Source organism: Sander vitreus, chromosome 15, assembly GCF_031162955.1.
Source record: "Sander vitreus isolate 19-12246 chromosome 15, sanVit1, whole genome shotgun sequence".
In the NCBI taxonomy this organism is placed as follows: domain Eukaryota; kingdom Metazoa; phylum Chordata; class Actinopteri; order Perciformes; family Percidae; genus Sander; species Sander vitreus.
Window position 1 is genome coordinate 5731697 of NC_135869.1, and position 21197 is coordinate 5752893.

Sequence of the window (21197 nt, forward strand, 5' to 3'; positions counted from 1 at the left end):
CAAGACCTCTGTGCACTTCAGTTTTTTTTAAGACTGACATTCAGGATCTCCGATTTAACAGTTAGTAAGAAGCCAGCCGAGGCCTAGCAACCCTCCCACCCCCCATCCTGACCGCCAAAGTGGACCAGTCCTGTCAGCTTTCATTGTTAGCCCATGGGACTGAGCGTACCCCACCGATACCCATGGGGGATGAGAGACACACACAAAAAAATCCTACCTTCTCTCATTCACAAAAGCCAGTTGTATGCCTCCTTGGTTGGCAGTGAAGGGCTCTCTGAAAAGAAGAACTGCCTCTGCTTTCTAAACTCCTCTTTCTGCAAAGTTTGTCCGCCGCAGACGTGATGGTCCTGCACACTCTCTGTCAGTATCTCTCTCCCTCTCTCTGGTTCTCCCTGATCAGGAAGAGTGTGGGGAGTGGAGAAAGGGTGAGGCAAAAGAGAGAGTGAGAGCGCGGGGGGCTGTTGGTGGCTAAAGGCAGCTCCTGGATCCATTCACATGCAAATAGACCAAGAAGCTTCCACTAATCCCCGAGAGGAGGAGGACTACGCCTCCCCACTCCCCCTCCCCCGTCAGAAGCATTTATCCAGCCACGGCCGAGCTGTCAGTCAGTGTGGGATGGAGCTGCAGGCCAGTTCCAAGTGGCTCCGTAACTGACCTATAAAACCAATTAGTTGAATCCAACTGTGATTCCTTAAAGGGGACATCATTGGGCTGCTTCACTCCACGTTCACATTCCCTACCTTCTGCTTTTATCACTTTCTATTCTCTCTTTATTTCCACCTTTTCAAACTTCCATTTTTGACCGTCCAAAGTTTTGGGGTTTTGTTTTAGGCACTAAAATCCTTCTAAACAATGCTCTCTGACTATCAAGCTGTTGAGTTCATCTTCAGCTATTACTGCACACTCACAGCCCCTGGGTTTTGCCTCCCAGGCAACATATGCAAGCTGTCCTAACTATCTGATTGGTGGGAGTTTTTGGGACTGCATGCAGCCTAAAAATAAGACCTGCAGACAACATATCAAAACTTTTTTTGTAACATTATATTATATATTATTTTGTAGGATTACCATTGTACAATTATTTTAATTATTCAGTATGAAAATGTATGTCCCTGTTCAGTCAACAGAGCTTTCAGTGTGCTTATGATAGGTGTTACTGGGTGAAAGTAGGTCTAAAAAAGTCAACTTTGACCACTTTAGCTGCTGCTCGAGGCATACGTTTCCCCTGAGCACAGATTAAACCTCAAATCAAGCAGCGATGCTCTTAAGCGTATATGCTCCTGAATTTCATAAATATCTGTCATTATCTCGTCACATTTTAATCTCGCGAGATCTCGTTCAACGATGTAGTTCTTTTATGAAACTTCTTTTCATAAAAGTTAGCTAAACTGAACCTTTAAGATGCAATTAAATGACCAGATTTAATAAAAACTAACATGTTACAAAGCTTTATATATCTATATATATATCTATATACGGTTGTATAGATGGACTTCATGATTTTCTTTCTTGCTGTAGTCAAACAACATGGCCCTTGTCATCAAACATGTCTCATAGTTTTTTTTTTGTCATTGGTCTGCAGGTGGTGTGAACAAAGTGTCACTGAATGGAGTGACAGACATTATGGTCAGGTCATGTGCACGAGTAAAAAGAGAACTGGATTTGGTTTTGTGCAGTGCTGGTGTGTGTGGTTTCAGGTGTGAAGTCTTTCAGGAGCCTCTGCAAGCTTTACTCATTGTATCGCTCATTACAACAATACCATTCATTAATACATGTTTTTAATGTTATCTGTTGATTGTTGGAGCAGACGATGCAAGACAATGTTCTGTGCGAACAGACAAAGTTTTATCTTATCTGACCAATAACACATTTTCTATTTGTATGTGTCTTGACAAGAATTAAATGTATTATCTTATAGATTAACACAGATATATTATCCTCAGCTAATGGATGTACACCAAAATCACATGAATTTTGTCTATCGTCCTACTATAAAAAGTCAGAAACCGATGGAAATGTGTCTTTACACACAGGAAGAGGAAGAGAAAGAGAGAAAAAAGTAAAAAGTGTGACTGTATTCTGAAAATTATTTCTGTTATTTTCACACCAGCTGGCGCAAAACTGTCAGTAACTCAGGTTCACACTGATAAAACTGTTTTCAAAGCAAGTACGCAGCTTGGTGTTGTGAGCGGAAGCATGTTGACTGATTTCCAGCATATGTAAATGGACTGCATTTACATAGCCTACTTCTACTCAAAGCGCTTTTTCTTAGTACAGGAACCATTCACCATTTCTACACATTCATACAGAGGCTGCCGTACAAGGTGCCACCTGCTCATCAGATAAACATTCATACACATTCACACTCCGATGGCGCAGCATCGGGAGAAATTGGGGGGGTTCAGTGTCTTGCCCAAGGACACTTCGACATGGGACTGCAGGGGAAGTTATCAAACCATCGACCTTCCGATTGGTACGACACCGCCATACCACCTGAGCCACAGCCCCCCCCCCTGGGACAGATGCCTTGTTTCTTTAGGCTAATTATATTAGCTTCAGCTTGGCTGGTAGCAGCTTTCTGGCAACTCTGCGGTGAAAACTGGCCGGGAGACGTTGCGATAACGTTGCATTAATCAGGTGATTTATTTTGTCTTTGCAGCAAATATAAAACACTGACTACTGTAGCTTCAATACTCAAGATGATTTGAGAAAAAAAAATCTGAATATTTTAGAAAAAAAGTGGTTAAACTATGCCACACACACACACACACACACACACCCAAACTACTGGTTACGTGTGTGTAGCTCACTACGATGATGACGACTATGATCTTTCAACATGGAAGATATTGGGAAACTTCTTGGTGATCAGCAGCTTTTACAGTAATGAAATCACTTAAGACGATTATAATTGTGCAATAAAACGTTTATTATGAAACTGAGACGAGTTCACTATTGTGTGTTCTTGCCAGACTGATGTCAAACTGAGCTAATGAAACTCAGGAACAGGAAACTCAGCTTTATGTGACAAAGTTCAGAGACACACTCTTAAAAGGGAAATTGTCTCTCACAGTGCGTTTACATGCAGTTTTAAAAAAAACTATTATATTCGGGTTAGTTAGCGAACGAAGTTAGCTTGCTAACTCCACCCGACACTGGTTACAGCTAACTTTCTAATCAGCCGAAAAAGTTGTCAGTCGTCTGGCGTGAACACTGTGCTGTGACAAGAGTGTGTAAATGAAATATTAAGTTATAAAATGTTACTGATTAAAAGGCCGATCGGTGTAATTTTGACATAGGTCGAACGGAAGGAAACGCCAGTTGTGCGCTGGCAGAGCGCCACCTACTGTACCGGAGGTAGAGTTACTCCTGTCATTCTCCCTATTCCTCCCCGCTCACGTACACGGGGAGAACTGGCATAACCCGGTCATTCACTAACCTACTCCGGTTAATGCTGTGCATGTAAAAGCACTGTCAGACGTGATTTAAATATAATTTCTAATAGTTATTCTATATTTTCCCCAATTAACTTTTTAAAAAATTGTTAAAAAGTCCCATGTGCAGATCCAAACCTCCAATGAGTTGATGCTACTAACAAGTATTGTGTGTGTATCAAAGAAGGCTTTGATACACACACAATATCTTATTTGCTCCATTGTTGTCCAAAAACTATTAAAAACACATTAATGAGCCACTCTGTTGCACTGGCTGACATGTTTAGTTTGACTCAATCTCTCATACAACGCCCTGCTGCTGGAAATACTAAAGCACCAAATGTTCTTCATTTTTGATCTATTTAATCTAGTATTCATTTTTCTTAATCTATTCTATTGGTTTCTATATTGCATTTTCATGTGAAAATGATATAGTTAACACAGTGACGCAGATTTTTAAACAGGCTTTAAGTATTATGTACTTCCTGATAATGAAATATGGTGTCAGTGTTACACACTGGGAAGTATAATGATTATACCTGACCCAACACTTTATGCAGACATATGAACAGACAGTTTGTGGTGATTATTTTGAACTATGCTGATGATAGACAGCTGTTCATTCAACATCAGACATAAAATGCTAAGATACAAACTGTGCTGTAAAAAAGTAACATGTACCACAACACTACAATTAAACCACTATGAATATGTTCATATTAATCCTAATTATGAAAACTATTACCTTTATAACCCAATAACCATTTCATTGCACTATAGTTAGAATGTTATTAATTTATTCTGCTCTCTGTTCCCTGTGCTGAGATGCCAACACACTTACAGCTGACAAGCATGCAAACCAGTTTTCACATGTTGAGATCTGAAGTGCCAACCCTGAAACCCTTACACACACACACACACACACACACACACACACACACACACACACACACACACACACACACAGAACAACAAGTGTGCGACTAACAGCACAAGCAGCACATGAAAAGAATGCGGCCAGTGTAACACAGAGGACTGTGGTCCAGTTAGAAGCTGTTTAAAGGGGCTGAAAACAGGAAGGAGAGAGCTGTACTTTACCTGGTGTGGAGACACAGCAGTCAGCAGTGACACAGATATACAACTGGGCAGGATGTCATATCACTGACTGTGTGTGCAGAGGGGCGTGGCACTGTGTGTGTGAGTGAGTGTGTGTGTGTGTCAGAGGATGATGCATTTCCTGGCCTGTGGGGGAAACGGTTTCCTGGTTAGCTCTTCTGCTGGCTGTGTAACTCAACAACAACATTAACTTTTTGATGACAATAATGCCACATGTATAGTGCTTTTTAATTCATACAGTTTGTGTCACTGTTCCATGCAGGAGCTGTGAACAGAAAGCAATGGGGCAACATTTAAATTCAACTAAATCCAACTAAATGAAAAAGTAATAACTACCAAACAATTCTTCTTCAACATCTGAACTATTATCAGCTTATAAAATTGTTATTGTGAACGTTTTAGCAAACAGTTGCCTATAAAACAACTAGCTGACACAGAGCAACATTAGCATTAATGTCAGAGTTTCAGAGCTTTTTCAGAGCTTATTCACTGAAAATAGTTGCCTGGTTTCCTGCTGCTGATACTACTGGAAAACAGGTTGATAAAAGCGGAATTTGCAGGCTGTCAAACCAAAACAAAAAGCTAAACGCTCTGTAGAGCTGAAGGCAACTGCAGAGTTGGAGATAATTCTTTTATTCTTCTTTTACACATGAAAGTGTGTTTACAGGTGTTGGGGAGTACGACTGCATATGTGTAAAGAGTTGTGTAAGTGATGGCAATTGTCAGTTGGTATCTTCCAAAGTTACATTTTAAGCAAGGATAGTAAGACAAAGAATATTTGATACTAAAATCACCATAACTTTGGAAGATACCCAGTCGATTTGTGAGATGCAAGTCTTGCATAGCAATGCCCACACTTCTAAAACAGTCTGGCTGCGTCACTATTCTGCAAATAAGTGGACAAATTGCTCTGGGTTGTTTGTATGTCTTTAAACCAATCACAGTGCTATGCGCAGGATGCCGCGACGTTGCCCCTGCAAAAAAGTGTCGGGAGGGAACTTGTTTCGTGGGACATTTGCACGTGGGGAGGAGTGCTGCCATCACCTTCCGCTCTCTGCGTGTTTTGCCGTTTTCAAACTCGCTTCGGGAAACAACAACAGCCTTTGAGCTAGCAAGCTACCCGCTGAAAACGGCAAGTTTCGAAGAAACTTTGGATCGTGCAACAAGGCAGGCCTGCTTGGTTCTTTCGGGGAATGACTGTAAAGATTTACAAAAAAATATGTTTAGGGCATTTCCTCTCTAACTGGGACGTTTAAGGACCGATTGGTGGGATTGCTGTGGACAAAGTACACACGTCGATACACTGGTAAGAGCTAATTATGTTTAAACCATGTATCCAGCTAATTTAAATAGCTCCCATTACTGTATTGTATGAACAGTTCATTTAATATTGTATGTGGCGTTTTCTTTTGCAGGTTGCAAATGTTCTACCCAAACAAGTTCCTTCCTGAGACTATTTAGCAGAGCCATGGTCGCTGCGTCCGGAGCTTAGCGCCGCCCAAGACCATCCTAGAATGTATGTGTGGTGTAGCCAGACCTCCGTTTTTGCTGGATCGTCTGATGACCGACGCAGGCTGTGTGAATGCCCACCAAAGCCATTTTGTTGTGTCCGCGCGGACTTGTCTCGACATGTCCACACAGCCGCTCTGCTACAGGTGGTAGCATAGCGATCTACTGTGCATGTTTGGAAAGTGTCCTCCAAGTGGAGGATAAACAGAACTACAATGTGTCCGTGGTGTCCACAGCTGTCCATGTATGCGTCCGTTTCGGAGTAAGATCGAGCCTTTACATTGGAAGGTTGTGAGAAAGATTTCATGATGACCTGGATGGACTGGAGGAATGAGTATAGCAACCCAAACTGTTTACATATGGGTGTAATTCTCAGCTAAGCTTGTTTTCTATCATCACTTGTTTGAGTGTGGAGCGTGGACAGTAGTTCACTCAGATTTCTGTCAGTTCTCAAGCCTTTGTATACAGTTTGAAATGGAAATAAATCACAATAAATGGATGGCAGCTCAGTTATCTCTCTCTCTCTCTCTCTCTCTCTCTCTCTCTCAGTCTCTTTGCCTTTCTTTCCTGGGTTGATAACTGTAAACACATGTCCAGTGTTCGGCCTGCTGTTCCTTTGTCTTACCATAAGTGACACAGAGCTGACTAAACGACTTTGCAAACTGGACACTGAGAGGTGACAGCATTCCTACATCACCCACATTATACGATTCCCAGACACTTCACATTCCCACCCCACTCCTTCATCCCACACTACAGAACTCTAGCTGCTGAACGAACTGTATGATCACACGACATTCCATTGATATTATAAGGGTTTTGGGGGAGAATTTTTCCTTATCCGAATCTAGAATCTGAGGGCAGAGGATGTCATATGCTGTACAGATTGTAAACCCCCTTGAGGAAAATTTGCGATTAATCGCGATTAACTATAGAAATTCAGCGGTTAATCGCGATTAAAACAAATTAATCATTTGACAGCCCTAATATTTTTGTAACAATCCAAAACACTGACAAATACTGTCCAGAATAACCTCAAAGGTACTGCATGCTCAGTCAGAAAATCTGCTGAAAGCATAATATGGCAAACTCAAGCCCATCAAGCAACAACAGACGGGCACATTGACCTGAATGGAACATTACTTGGTGGTACTAACACAATGTAGTGTCCCACTTTACACTTGTACTTCTTTGAACTTCTTACACTTCTTACATCTCCATTGCAAACTATCCAGCATGGCCTGCCTTTGGCAAGGGGGAGGATGAGGGTTCTGTTTTAAATTTATGGTTCTCTGCATCGGCCGTATGCTTGGCCAAGCAAGTGCTGTTTGAGACTTGACGTACTCCGTTGGTAACTCAGTTCACATAGACAGTACATGCAAATAACTTTAGTCTTGTCGAGAGAACCATCTGGAAGAACTTTGAACATGCCGGAAAAGACCCTTTATCCATTTCTGCTCAAGGAGCTTTGTTTCTGCTAGCCATCCATTACTGCTGCGTCGCTTCCTGATTTCCCAAACTGCGGAGCGGCCCAAGTCCCAAATCACAGAATGTGCGTGCGTTAATCGTACATCAAAACAAATGAGTGGCGTTAAAAGGAATTTGCAATAACTCATTATTGTCAGGTTAGGCTCTATATCCACGACGTCGTTCTAAACTCCGGTGGATTAATTTTGACAGCCATATAGAAAATACAATATTACTACACTACTCAGGCTTATGCATTGCCAAAGCCACTATCATGGGTTTGTTGTTATGTTCTGTAAACTAGAGGGATATCCAACATTAGCCTTGAAGGGGAACCTACATCATGGCGCGTTGCATTTTTGGCACACTGCTTTGTTTACATTCATTTCAACCTCGAGCACACAGCGACAAACACAAATCAACAGAGAACTCTGTACTGAAACGTTATCTAACAAGTGTAGTGAAGCGGCTCCGTTGTAAAGGCTAACGGTGCTCGGTTAGCACAATGACAGTATGTTTAAAAAAACACAGCCGAAATGATAAAAACAGAGTTACGTTAGTGTTAGCCCCCATGCTAATGGCATTGATAACTATGCCACTGTGCTCCACTCTGCCTGGAGCCTCTACAGAACCATAAATCAGACTTTAATCTCCTGAGCAGAGCTTCAACTCTTTTTGTTAGTTTATAATTACATACTTGCTTTGAAGAATTCATCTGACAGCAGAATTTAGTAAAACCATAAATTTGACTGAAAAACTGATAAACATTAAAGATGCAGTTGGTGAGACTTATAAAACTAACTTTCTGTCATATTTGCTGAAAAGTTCCAGTAGATCTACATTCAGCAGGTGATTTAAAAGAAAGTCCGGCTCCTCTGGCACCACCTACAGCCTGTAGTGTGATTTGCAAAAATCCACCGCTCCCTGTTCAGATGCACCAATCAGGGCCAGGGGGGGGTGTCTAACTTCATAAGCCCCTTACACACATGCGCTGCAAACCTGAATTACACTAGACATTACCCAGAGGAGCTGTATGGGAGAATGCAAAATATCCGAATCAGTTGGACCGGACATTAAAAAGACTTTTGCCTGTCAGCTCCAAAGTACAAACTCTGTGTAATGTCTGATTGAGCCCATGTGTGAATAGAGCAGCTCATTGTCCGGAAATTCACAGCGAGTGAGTGGCCGCGTTGATGACGTTTCTATCAGTCGGCTGGTGCGACACTGGAAGAAAACAAACAGAGTGAACAAGCAACAGAAATGTCTAACTGAAGAGTCAATGAGATTTGGGAACTTCTGTCGGTAAGAGCCGACGCAGAAATCACCAGACAAATTCTAAGGCAAGAGTCTCGGTTGTTTATGACCAAATTACAAACCGGCTACGTGGCCACGGTATAATCCACGCCATGTCCTGTCTGCTGCATGCTCTACCCAGTATAGTAGTGTAATAGTATTTACATTTAGTAAGACTGCGTCTGACATGGACAATCTCCTGTTGTGGGCTACATATGTGGAAGTGCAACTTCGTACTACGTCCGGATCTGATTTGTCGGACATGGTCCAGAGTTCATGAGAACACGGCCACACACACACACACACACACACACACACACACACACACACACACACACACACACACACACACACACACACACACACACACACACAGGTTTGCTGACACTCACAGAGGTTAATAGAGGAATGTGGAGTGTGTGCCTACTTGCAAGTGTCAACATGCAAACACAAAAGAACAGGCTGCAGCCAGATGATGCCATTCTCTCGCTTCTATTCTCTCCATCCATCCATCCATCCACACAATTCTCCCAAGTTGCTGCTGTGTATGAACGCCTGTCTCCCAGCATGCCCCTGTTTTGTTGTGTTTCCAGTGAAAGTCCTATAATTGAGAGTCTTGATTAAACACACATTTTGCCTGTGTGTTTGCCAGTTGGGGCATTAGATTGTATAAACTTAGTTCACATGCCAAACTCCACAAACCAACATTTTTAATTCAACCTGGCAACCCAGTGGGAGGAAAACACTGTTTGTTTGCAGTATATATCAAACATTTCATGACACGTTAGGACAAGAAAATAGTAAACAGTTTTGGATGCAGATAGTGTCACCATGTGGCCATTTATAAAGCAAGGCCATTACCCCGTGCATGCTTCATTATGTGAGATGTAGAAGCTAAAAATAGAAAGCAATAACATATACGGCCACCAGAATGCAGTATACATAAAAATAACAAATGAACCAAAACAGGTCACATGGATCCTACAACAAACATTTGTATTATACTGTGTACTGTACTGTGTGTATTGTACTGAAAAGCACTATACAAATTCAATTTATTATTATTATTATTATTATTATTATTATTATTATTATTATTATTATTATACATTTTCTTGTAAATAGTTATTCATTATGCCTGGTCATTCATTTTCATTCAGTGGTATTAAAGGAGACCTATTATGCTCACTTTCATACTTGTATTTTGTGTTTGTACTAGAACATGTTTATATGCTTTAATGTTCAAAAACACTTTATTTTCCCAGGAATTTATTTATTTATATTTATTTGAAGCCTTTGCCACGTTAATATGAACATCCAACACTGTAACATTAAAGCTAAATTGTGTACGAATGTCTCCCATCTAGCGGTGAAATTGTAAATGACAACCAACTGAATATTACTTTCTAGCCCTTCCTCCTACGGTGGCCGAACCCGAAATTAGCTCTTAGTATCTCCGTCGTTTACACGCAGCTGTTCTAGCCACTCCAATATTAATATTATATAATATTATGGTCTTGTTGCTTTGCCTGTCGCGTTGTCGTTTTAATTCTCCTTTTCCCTCCCGGCTGGCATTCATCACGGTGCCACTGAGTCTAAAAGTTTGAAAGGCGGAGGTATGTCCCTCTTTGGCTAATGTATTTTAAAGATGGAGGCGCTACATGGCGGCCGTCATTCGAGTGAGTCGCTCCTATGTATTCTGAATGATTCTGAATGTCAGATTCTACGCTTACGAGAATACTCTGATTAGTTGGTGGAAGTAATTACACATGAATGAGTACATATTTGTGAAAGAACAAAGGGGTTTTTGCTAAGAATCAACTCCAAAAATTACACAATGTAAATTTTAAGGATATGACAGAAAATACAGAAAATTATAATAGGTCTCCTTTAAAATGACTGGGGGCCTTAAGGCCTTAGCCAGAGGGGTGGTACTGGTTTAGTTTTTTTTCTTCAGTGTGAGATGCCGCTTAGGGCCCCAACATTTTCTGAAACGGCTCGGCTTCAACATTCAATCACATTGCACATTACAATGTCAGAAAAATGCAGTGCGAGCTGTCAGACACCAGGCTGAAGTTAGTTTGATTGTAACCAGCTGGACACATGTGACCTAATACAGTCTGCATTGAGTGGAAGTTAGTTTAAAGTTAGTTTTAACCAGCTGGACTCTGTCTATTCTATCTGTTGTTAATTTACTATTTAATAGCATACTGTCTACTGACTATGGGCAGGCAATAGTTCTAAAAACTAGAACCATTCTTATATTATTGTTGTGGCTGGCAAGCCAGTGGGACATAATGAAGCGCCCAGCTGTAAGAGCTACTGTTTGACAGGATGAATATATTTTAATATTTATTCTATTTACCTATATTTATTTGTGTTCATCTTAAGTGTGTCTTGTACTTTTCCCACTATTCTTAGCTGGTGCAACAGTGTGTATTTCCCCGTGTGGGATTAATAAAGGATTTTGAATCTTGAATCTTAAATTCCACAAGGATGCAGTGCTTCCCCCAAGTGTTGAAAAAGTGCACACACACACACACACACACACACACACACACACACACACACACACACACACACACACACACACACACACACACACACACACACACAGGTCAGAGATTGTAGCTGAGATATACTGTGGTGAATGAGCAGTGAAGAGTGTGTAAACTATCTGAAAGGCTTTCTGTGAAGTAAAACTAAACTATCTCACAACACGAGAACAACAGCAGATAGAAATCTTCTCTAATAGGAATGTTCTTATCAGCCTACTCACTCCTCACTCTACGTGTTCTTGCTTTGCTTTACTCTAAATAAGATTTGTTTGAAAATGCACAGGTGAAGGACATGCATAAGCTGTTGGTGATATATCTGCTATTGAAAATACAAATATGTTATCTAAAGGACACTGACAAACTGGAGCTGGGGAGGATGGCGGGGCCAGGCCAGTGTCATTTATGGTTGCAATGGCGCAATCATATTTGGACAAAAGGGTGGAGCTGGAAGACGTAGATTTTGCGCAGAAGTATAAATCAAGCTTAAGCTTGATTTATACTTCTGCGCAAAATCTACGTTGTGGCTACGTACGTAGGTACATGGAGACACGGACCTACGAAGTTAATTGCGTCACTCTCTCTACACACACACACACACACACACACACACACACACACACACACACACACACACACATGCCGGCCCTACTGAGATTGACGCACACACCAACGCACAAGTATAAACTTCAGCTTTGCGTGGAGCCTCCGCAGGACCATAAATCAAGCTTTAGCCAGCATCTCTATGGTTGCAATGGCGCTGCCCTATGCTAAGCGCTAAGCGCTAAAGGGGGAAAGTTTTCAATGCTTTTCAACCCTTCTGAAGCGAGTCATCCAGCGGATAAACATGGACCTCCGGGTACTGCCATTTATATGTACGGCAGCTAGCTTGGTTGGCATAACACTGAACAAGACATTTTTAGGTGACCAAATGTTAACTTTGATGAAGTGAAACCACACAGTAAGAGGGTCAAAGTTTAAGAAGAATACGTTGACAACACCTAAAACAAGTTCAGGTCTATTTTAATGTCCACAGTGCCATAGTTAGCATTGCTAAGCCACTGTATCTCCCTCTCTATTATACAAGGGAGACAGACCTTAGCCTCACCCTTGAAGTAACAATCTGATTGGACCATGACAGGAAAACAAGATGTGTATGATGGTGAATAGATTCAGGAAACACATGTGGTGAGTGACCCAGTGTTTCTTTGGCTTTGAACAAGCCATTGAACACTTTGTTTCCATTGTGTGTTTGTGCGTGCTCGTGTTTCCATGTGCTCAATGTGTACTTTGTGAGGTACTTTGCACTTTGGACAAGCGAAATGACTGAAGACAGAACGTTTACATTAAATATAGTCACATAGGTTCTATACTGTACTAATGACTGGTAATATAATACACTACAATTAAATCACATTACACTACAATTTTGTAAAATATAGTATAATAACTATACAATGCTGTACATATCTATCTCTCTCTCTCTCTCTCTCATACAATCTCAGAGGTAAGATATGTGCATATTTCTATGATGACTTAAAGTTAATCATTACTCTCATATACAACTGTAGCAGAGAGGCCAAAGAGGGACAGAGTTGGACAGAGTGAATGGACAGATCAGCCTCCTTTGTACACAGTACCCATGGAAGACACTAGCAGATACGCAATACATGCTTTGGTGAGATGCTTTTGGGAATGGCAGCATGTCTTAATGAAGGTGACCCCTTACTGTTACTCCCAGCAGCATCAGCTGTGCTTTGTGTTTAAAACTGATTTGTAAATGTTAGCATGGCGGCTTGCTAAACTTTGATTGTGAACATGGTAAACAATATATACTATGCTAAACATCAGCATGTTAGCACGTTCATTGTGAGCATGCTGATGTCAGCACTCACAGAGCCACTGGTATGGTTGGAGACTTTTGTCTTGCTTTCCATTTCTTGGCTTTACCGTGACTCTACACTTCTAGGCCAGTTTGCCAGATATACCTGTAGAAACGTAAACCCAGCGCGCTACAGCTGTAACGTTAGTACAGCCATGAAAGCAGCAAACGAACGAACAGGATCAACGGAGATAGATTCTACCCAACCTAAAAAAAAAGGCATGTTTCTAACAGTTGCATGACCAGAGACGTAACAAACCCCGGGTAAATATTGGAGATGTATTTGAAAGATGGAGACAGCTTAGCGCCCAAAAGGACGGCGAGTTGGCTAATTTCCACCTAAACAGGTAAGCATTAGCTTCAGGCTAATTTATCACGGCTACTAGGGACGGGCATTTTATGTCATTACAACATTCGCTAGAGTGCTCGAGTTGGTTACTCGCAAGAACAACTGAGACACAGCCAGTAAAGTGATCCCAACTGGTCCTTGCTAACGCCGCCATGCTAACCCTGCTAACTGGGGATTATATCTCCAACCTGGCCTGGGAACGCCTCGGGATCCCCCAGTCGGAGCTGGTTAATGTGGCTCGGGAAAGGGAAGTTTGGGGTCCCCTGCTGGAGCTGCTACCCCCGCGACCCAACCCCGGATAAGCGGACGAAGATGGATGGATGGACTGCAGTAACTATTTTAAACACTAGCTGTCAGTAATACATATTGCACCTTTAACTTCAGTTTCTGAGAAGGACATTGTGCTTTCTGCAAGGTGGGCATCAGATATCAGTGCAGGGTCAAAGTGTAGCTGAGGTTTATATAGCAGAAACAAGCAGGAATTTACAACACAAAACACCTAGCGTGGCAAAGACTGTTTATCAAAGATGTATTTCAGTTTGACAATGAAAAAGGCATCGGGGAGCCTTGAGGGACACCGCAGGTCAGTGGGGCCGTCTTGGAAGAGTAGTAAGGTGGACAGAGAAGCTCCTAACTGTGAGGTATGATTGGAACCACCTGAGCACAGTACCTATAATTCTTACACACTGTGCCACGAAAAATAATAATTGCAAACTTCTTTTATTCCACAAAGTCTGGAGATTACTGATGCCAATGGTCAACAGTGTCGAAGGCAGCGGTGAGGTCTAAGAGTACCATGATGGCGGGGAATCCTGAATCCTGTATCTTAAAAGGGCGGTTTTGGTACTATGACAGGGTTTAAAACCAGACTGAAACTTTTTATAAATATTATGAGTAAAATGTTGGGTCAAAACTATTTTCTCTAGGACTTTGGAGAGGAATGGCAGTTTCGGGATGGGCCTGAAGTTAGACAGAACAGAGGTTTTGACAATGTTTCCATGGCCTCTGTTGTATGTCATTTGGTGTGAAAATTTAAAATAAATAGAGAAAAAAAACCCAGCTGGGACATTACCAGAGACAAGACAGGTATTTATCAGTGATAGAACACATGGTCCAACAGTGTCAAAGACTTGAGTAGACGAGAGGGAATGCTGTTTGAGGGACAATTTGTGGGACGCAGATTGTGGACCACCTCAGATAGGGAGGTGATTGAAATGGGCTCAAACTTGTCCAGGACCGCAAGGCAACAGAGGGGTCATGGTCAAAGGATGTGGTCACAGAAGATCGTAGGTCAGACATTTTTTTCAACAAAGAATTTAAGAAAGGAATCACAGAGGTTAGATGTGGGAATGATAGGGGCATAGTCACAGGGGTTTATAAGATTTTTGAAAAGAACCTGAGGCCTGTGGCAGTTATGAGAAACCAGGTTAGAAATGTTCTCAGTTTTTGCAGATTTTACAGCTCTCTGATAATCAGACAGACTGTGCTGTAGAATTTCATATGACACTTTGAGTTTGTCCTTTTTCTACCTTCTCTCAGCTTGCCGACATGCCTGCCTGAGAGCACTGGTATTAGGGATGGGCATGATTAATCGACAATCGATAAGATGATCATTAAGAATTTTGTCGATCACGTTAATTTGTTATCGATTGAACTAATGCTGGTTGCGTTGCGTAGTGTGAGTCTGGAAGCAATTAAATGAATTTCACTGTGTGGCAACAATTAAACGTTTTACCACCCGGGGGCGTCATAAGCTACTCAGTTACCTGCAAGTTTCTGTTTTGATTTCAAAAGTAATCATGAAGATGGTCACAAAATGGTGGGATCATTTTGACTTAAAAAAAACGACTTAGTTCACTGTAAAAACTGCGACGCCGTGTATAAGTACAACACGGCCACGACTCAAATGATGTACCACTTAAACAAAGTGCATCCGACCCTGGTTAATGTCGGTGGCGGTGCATCCTGCTCTCAGTCTCAACCTAGCATCATCTCGGCGTTAGCACGGAGGAGCTGCGATGCACAATGAGCAGAGAAAATTACCCAAGGGATCTGCCAGTTCATTGAGATGGATATTGGAACCAGCATGTCACATTCTGTCACGACGTACCATCACCAGACTGGTAGAAACTCACTACGAAGAACGGAATAAGGTTCCCCGGCCCGGGCTGGCTAAGTTAGCGCGGAGGTACCTGTGCATCCCAGCGGGTGTTTTCGGCGGCTGGACTGACGGTCACCAGGTAGCGGTCGCGTCTGATCCCAGTCAACATGCAGCATGCAGGAGAAGACTTGACCACAGAGCATGGGACTGTACTCGTGAATAAAACAGGGAAATGATGTGATATACAGGTGTCACAGATGTCATTGATATGAACACACAAGCCATGGGACAACACAAGGTCTAATGTGTGCCCCTTTTCGTGGGTCGAGCCAGACACCCACTGGGTGACGTTAAATAAATAAATAAGATTCAAAAAGTCTTCAACCATAGGTCTGTCTTCACAGTATATGTGTACATTAAAATCACCACAAACTAAAAAGAGGCCATACTGTAACGTGATACCCGCTATAAAATCAGCAAACTCTTGCATGAAGTCCTTGTTGGATTTCGGTGGACGGTATACAACCGCAACCAGCATCAGATGTAAAAATGTCAATAAGCACAAACGTTTTGTTGGCTAAAGACCTGACATTAATCAGGGCTAAGCGAAGAGTTAAATCCTTATTGTCTGGTTTAGGAGCGACAGATGTGGTGAAGTGAGCCAAGGGGCGCAGGCATCTGCTACCCCTACGTACAATGTTGGATCTCACCTGAGATGGTTGTCAGGCTGTCATGGTAATACAGCAAAAGGCTGAAATGGAAGAAGTGCTGATTTTTTGTTGTCTGCAAGGTGACAGTGTTACGTGTGTGTAGCTCACTACGCAGCCATGATCTTTCAACATGGAAGATATTGGGCAACTTCTTGGTGACCAGCAGCTTTTATAGTAATCGAGTCGCTTAAGACGATTATAATTGTGCAATAAAAAAGTTTATTATGAAACCGAGAAGAGCTCACTATTGCGTGTTCTTGCCAGAAGTCAAACTGAGCTAATGAAACTCAGGAACAGCGTTGCCAACACTTTTCCAATGAAAGTAGCTAGCACCAGCTCCAAAAGTCACTAAAAGTCGCTAGATGACGTTATACGCTCATTTGCATATTTGTGATGTCATTACGCACTCATTTGCATAAAGCTTAGTGGTTGTGTCAGCAAGGTAGATAGAAAGAAATAGAAATCTTTAGCCAAATAATCACAAATTCAATACAGCAATTTATTTGACCTTATAATTATTACTTAGGTAGCCTATCTTTGAAGTAAATAAAAGAAATTCTACAAAGGGAGGGAAAAAGCTCGATAAAGAATTCTCAAAGAAGGCTGGCTTGCCGAGGGCCAGGCCAGCTCAGCGGCGTCTTTCTCCCGTCGCGTCCCACAGTCTCTCGTACCTACACCAGCCCCCGCACTCTGTCCCCCTCCCCTTCTACCTGTCTGCGCACTGTGCGTAGTGCTGTTGCACATGAAGAGAGAGGGGAGGAGGGGCTGCTGCTCATTGAGTCACAGAACAGAAGAGAGAGGAGACTGTTTTGGCGGCCACAAGAGAGAAATACCTCACGTGCCCGCTGGACAAGATTTGTCGCTAGTCGCTTTTTTGAAAAAAAGTCACGAAGGGGGTCTGAAAAGTCGCTAAATCTAGCGACAAAGTCACTAAATTGGCAACACTGCTCAGGAACAGAAAACTCAGCTTGATGTGACAAAGCTCAAAGGCACACTCTTAAAAGGACACTGGCTAACATTAATGTTAGTTAGCTAACAAAGTTAGCTTGCTAAACGTTATAATCAGCTGAAAAAGTTGTCAGTCGTCTGGCGTGAACACTGTGCTGTGACAAGAGTGTGTAAATGAAACATTAGCTTATACAATTTTACTCATTTTAGTGGCCGGTCTGTGTAATTTGACATACTGTAGGTCAACCAGAAGAAAAAGCCAGTTGTGCATTGGCAGAGCGCCACCTACTGTGCAGGAGGTAGAGTTACTCCTGTCATTCTCCCCATTCTTCCCCGCTCATGTATAAGGGGAGAACTGGCATAACCTGGTTATTCACTTAACCATACCCCGGTTACTGCTGTGCATGTAAACACACTGAGCAGGGTTGTGAGGGTCGAGGAGTTGATGTGGCTGTAGAGGAAAGCATACACTCTGCAAATAAACAGACACACCTCAGACTCTGCAGATACAGAGTCCTGTGTGCATATGAAGTTGCACCTTCCCCCCCCCCAACCTCCCCCCCCACACACACACACACACACACACACACACACACACACACACACACTACTGAAATACAAACGTCTTATCTTGGGTATTTCCTCATAGTCAGGAGGAGGTTTACGACCTGTTGAGTGCACAGGTAACTGGTTCCCGTCTGTCATCTACCTTTCATTTGTTATCCAGTGGAAGCATAAACATGAATACAAACAAGGTGTGTGCGTGTGTGTGTGTGTGTGTGTGTGTGTGTGTGTGTGTGTGTGTCTGCATGCACCTCCCTGTATGATCAAGTTTGTTGAACAAAACTGTCACAGCTCTCAGTTTACTATACAGTAGTTTGCTGTTTGCTCAATGAGCTGGATTGTCTAAAGAGCTGAGGATGAACACAAACCTACACCCACATACTCTCTATCTATATCTCCCTCTCCATCTCTCTCTAAATATCTCCCATTCTCTGGGTGACTGTCTCTCGTGGACTAGATTTATTTTTTTATTTTTTATATCATAACTTAACTCCTTACAACTGAGTCATGTGACATAATGTGCAATAATGGGCATTAAGTGCAATTCATAGTTTTCACGTGAGATCACCATCATCTATTGGGACGCTCACCTGGAGGGCAAACCGGAGCTGCTCTCCACGAGTCAGCTCAGTTTTTACCACACTCCAAAATGTCAGATAGTTATTGTGCAAAAGAGAGACAAGCCTGGGCTGTGCTTCTGAAGAATCCCGTCTCATATTGTGGATTTGTGCAATTTTATGTGCCGCACTAGCGGACTACACTGACACTGAAGCTGAATGCAACCAACGACTTCGGTCAAGCTAGCCCTCTCTCCCATCTCCATGGTCATACCAGCTTAAATACTTTTAAATGAAATGAGCTAAATACTTTTTGAAGAGAATTGCTTCATGAGCGGCGTCACTACATCTGCTCTGCACACTGATGCTTCCATCTGTTCTGCTGGTCTCTGAATTCTTAAAAAGATCTACTGCAGTGTAGCTAAACATCACTAAAGTAGTCCACATTTCCGGCAGGGATGTAGCGGTTTTGTCGAAGTAGACAACTTTTAAACTAGCTAGCTATGCTAGCCAACTCTGTCTGTTAATCAACTCTTGGATTATAACAGATTATAGTAACTTTACCACGACTCATTTTAGAAAGGCCTACGCAAGAAAATGTGTTCTTTGTTAAGATTATCAAACAAACAATAGATCATAGATGTTTGTTTCTGACTGCCATTGTTAGCTAGCATAGCTAGCGAGCCTTCATTTTCCCAGGATCATGTCCAGTGGCAGACAGAATTGCATTATGAAATGCAATCCAAACGCACATTATATAACAAACAAAAAACACATTTTCTTGTGGTGGCCTTTCAAAATGAGCAGTAGTGAAAGTTACGACACGTTATAATCAAAGAGTTGATATGCAGCGTAGCTAGCTCCATTCAAGTTTTTCAGTTTTTACGTTGAGTAACATTTATACATTTCATTCAAATGAATTGGCTGCAAATTTAAATGATTTTTATTGGTAGCGGACCAGTTAGCGAGAAAGCATGTTAACATTAGCCAGCAGCTATATATATATATATATATATATAGTCCGCTCTCACTCGACTTAAGTCTCTTAGCATCGGGGAGTGAGGCAGACAGACCGGGATGTGCTATCGGTCTAAATTGCCGTTGCCGCATATTGCATTCCATTTGTACTCGGAAGTCAGATTTTCCGAGGTCAAAAATGGAAACACGCATCCGAGCTCGGAACTCGGACAACCACCGAGTACCCCGAGCTAAAAATGCAACATGGCTGCCATGTGCATTAACAGTAGTGAAAGCTGTAGTACATAATACAGTTTATTAGCACTTCTGTCGTATTTGCGTCTCACTAAATCAGTCGTACACATAGTCCTGTCCAACTTCTATCTGTGAACATGTTGTTACGCTGTTTGTATGCACAAAAACAGCATAATGCATTGTTAGAAGTTAGAGTAACTAGAGGGGTTGAAGCCACTGAAAGGAGACCAAACTAAACGTCCGTGTCATTGAAATAGAATTAGAGATTTCTCTGGGTTTGAACATTTGGGGTAATGTAAGTACACAACTCAACAAAATATATAACATTGGTGTAGTCGGTTTTAGTGCAGAAATATTACTATTATTAAATATTACTACTTATTATTACATACTGTACCTTTAAATGATTGAAATACTGCAGTGGGTGCTGTATATGGGCCACACATGCATACGACTTGCAGTTTGTATATCTTTAGTTTTTTTCCTCTCTTTTGAGAGGAGATCTAAACACTTATGGGTTGTTAAAGATGAAGATTTAACAGGCTAGTGCGGTAGCTCTTTGGAGTTCCCAGTGTGTTTGGCCTTTCAGGTCTCTACACCAGTTACGTGACGGTAAACTATTCATATCTTACTTTTTTTTATACTTAAGCTTCAGATCTGATACTGTATATATATATATATAGACTGTTCCCTGCCAAGAACCTGTTATATACTATATACAGTATATACGTATATATATTTATCTATGTATGTTACAGTTTATACCTAGTCTCCACAGTGAAAGCAGCACATTAGCAGTGCAGCAGCAGCTTCAGTGCTCCATCTGTGTCTACTCAAGATGAGTTCAGGCACAGTACTGACTGTAGGTCACCCGCGTTTCAGCAGTGCTCAGAACGTCCATAGCTGCAGAAGACATTATACAGCCGTTTTCATGGGCTGAGTAGTACTCCTCATGATTAGTAAACTGACGTTAAAGTGTAAAATCTGTGGAGTGACCCTTTTCTAACTGCACTCCCTGTATCCCAGCCGAAGGGTCAACTGTGCTGTGGAGCCAGTTTGTCCTGTAAATGTCTCCGTACAGTTTGAACTAAGAAACAACCATTATTTTAGCAAAGAGGCTGTCTCCCAAACAAGTGTGTGCACACACTCACTTCCAGAGACGGAGGGGTCTATTAAAGATGAGTCAGCCTCTAAAGCTCTGCTCAGAGTGGTACTTGAAGTTTACAGTTTCCTGTTGATGTGAAGTTAAGTAAAGTACGGTGTGGTCCCACAACAAAACCACACACACACACACACACACACACACACACACACACACACACACACACAGTTTAGCAGCTGGATAACTTCCAAATATTTAACAATTAGGATCACAGTGAGCACTCAGCACATAACTCAACTTTTCGATAACAGAAAATATAGTAATATAGCTTAGAATCTGCATCTGTAAACATGTAGTGATAGAAAGCCATGTATCATTTGAAAACCCTACATCTGATT

General features: G+C 41.9%; 1 protein-coding gene across 3 annotated transcripts in view; it reads right to left on the minus strand.

The window, feature by feature from the left end:
• septin12 (septin 12) overlaps nt 1-21197 on the minus strand; it is an 88861-nt gene that overhangs the window by 37636 nt on the left and 30028 nt on the right. The window contains exon 1 of one of the 3 annotated variants that reach the window (XM_078270475.1): nt 4533-4634. The exons of 1 other annotated variant lie outside the window; for it this stretch is intronic. Coding sequence is in view for 1 of the 2 variants with exons in the window: in XM_078270474.1 (XP_078126600.1) it covers nt 218-227 (10 nt within the window). In the remaining variant the exon portion in view is untranslated. Of the gene's footprint in view, nt 1-217; nt 243-4532; nt 4635-21197 lie in introns of those variants that run through there. One more of the 3 variants, XM_078270474.1, reaches the window with a different exon arrangement.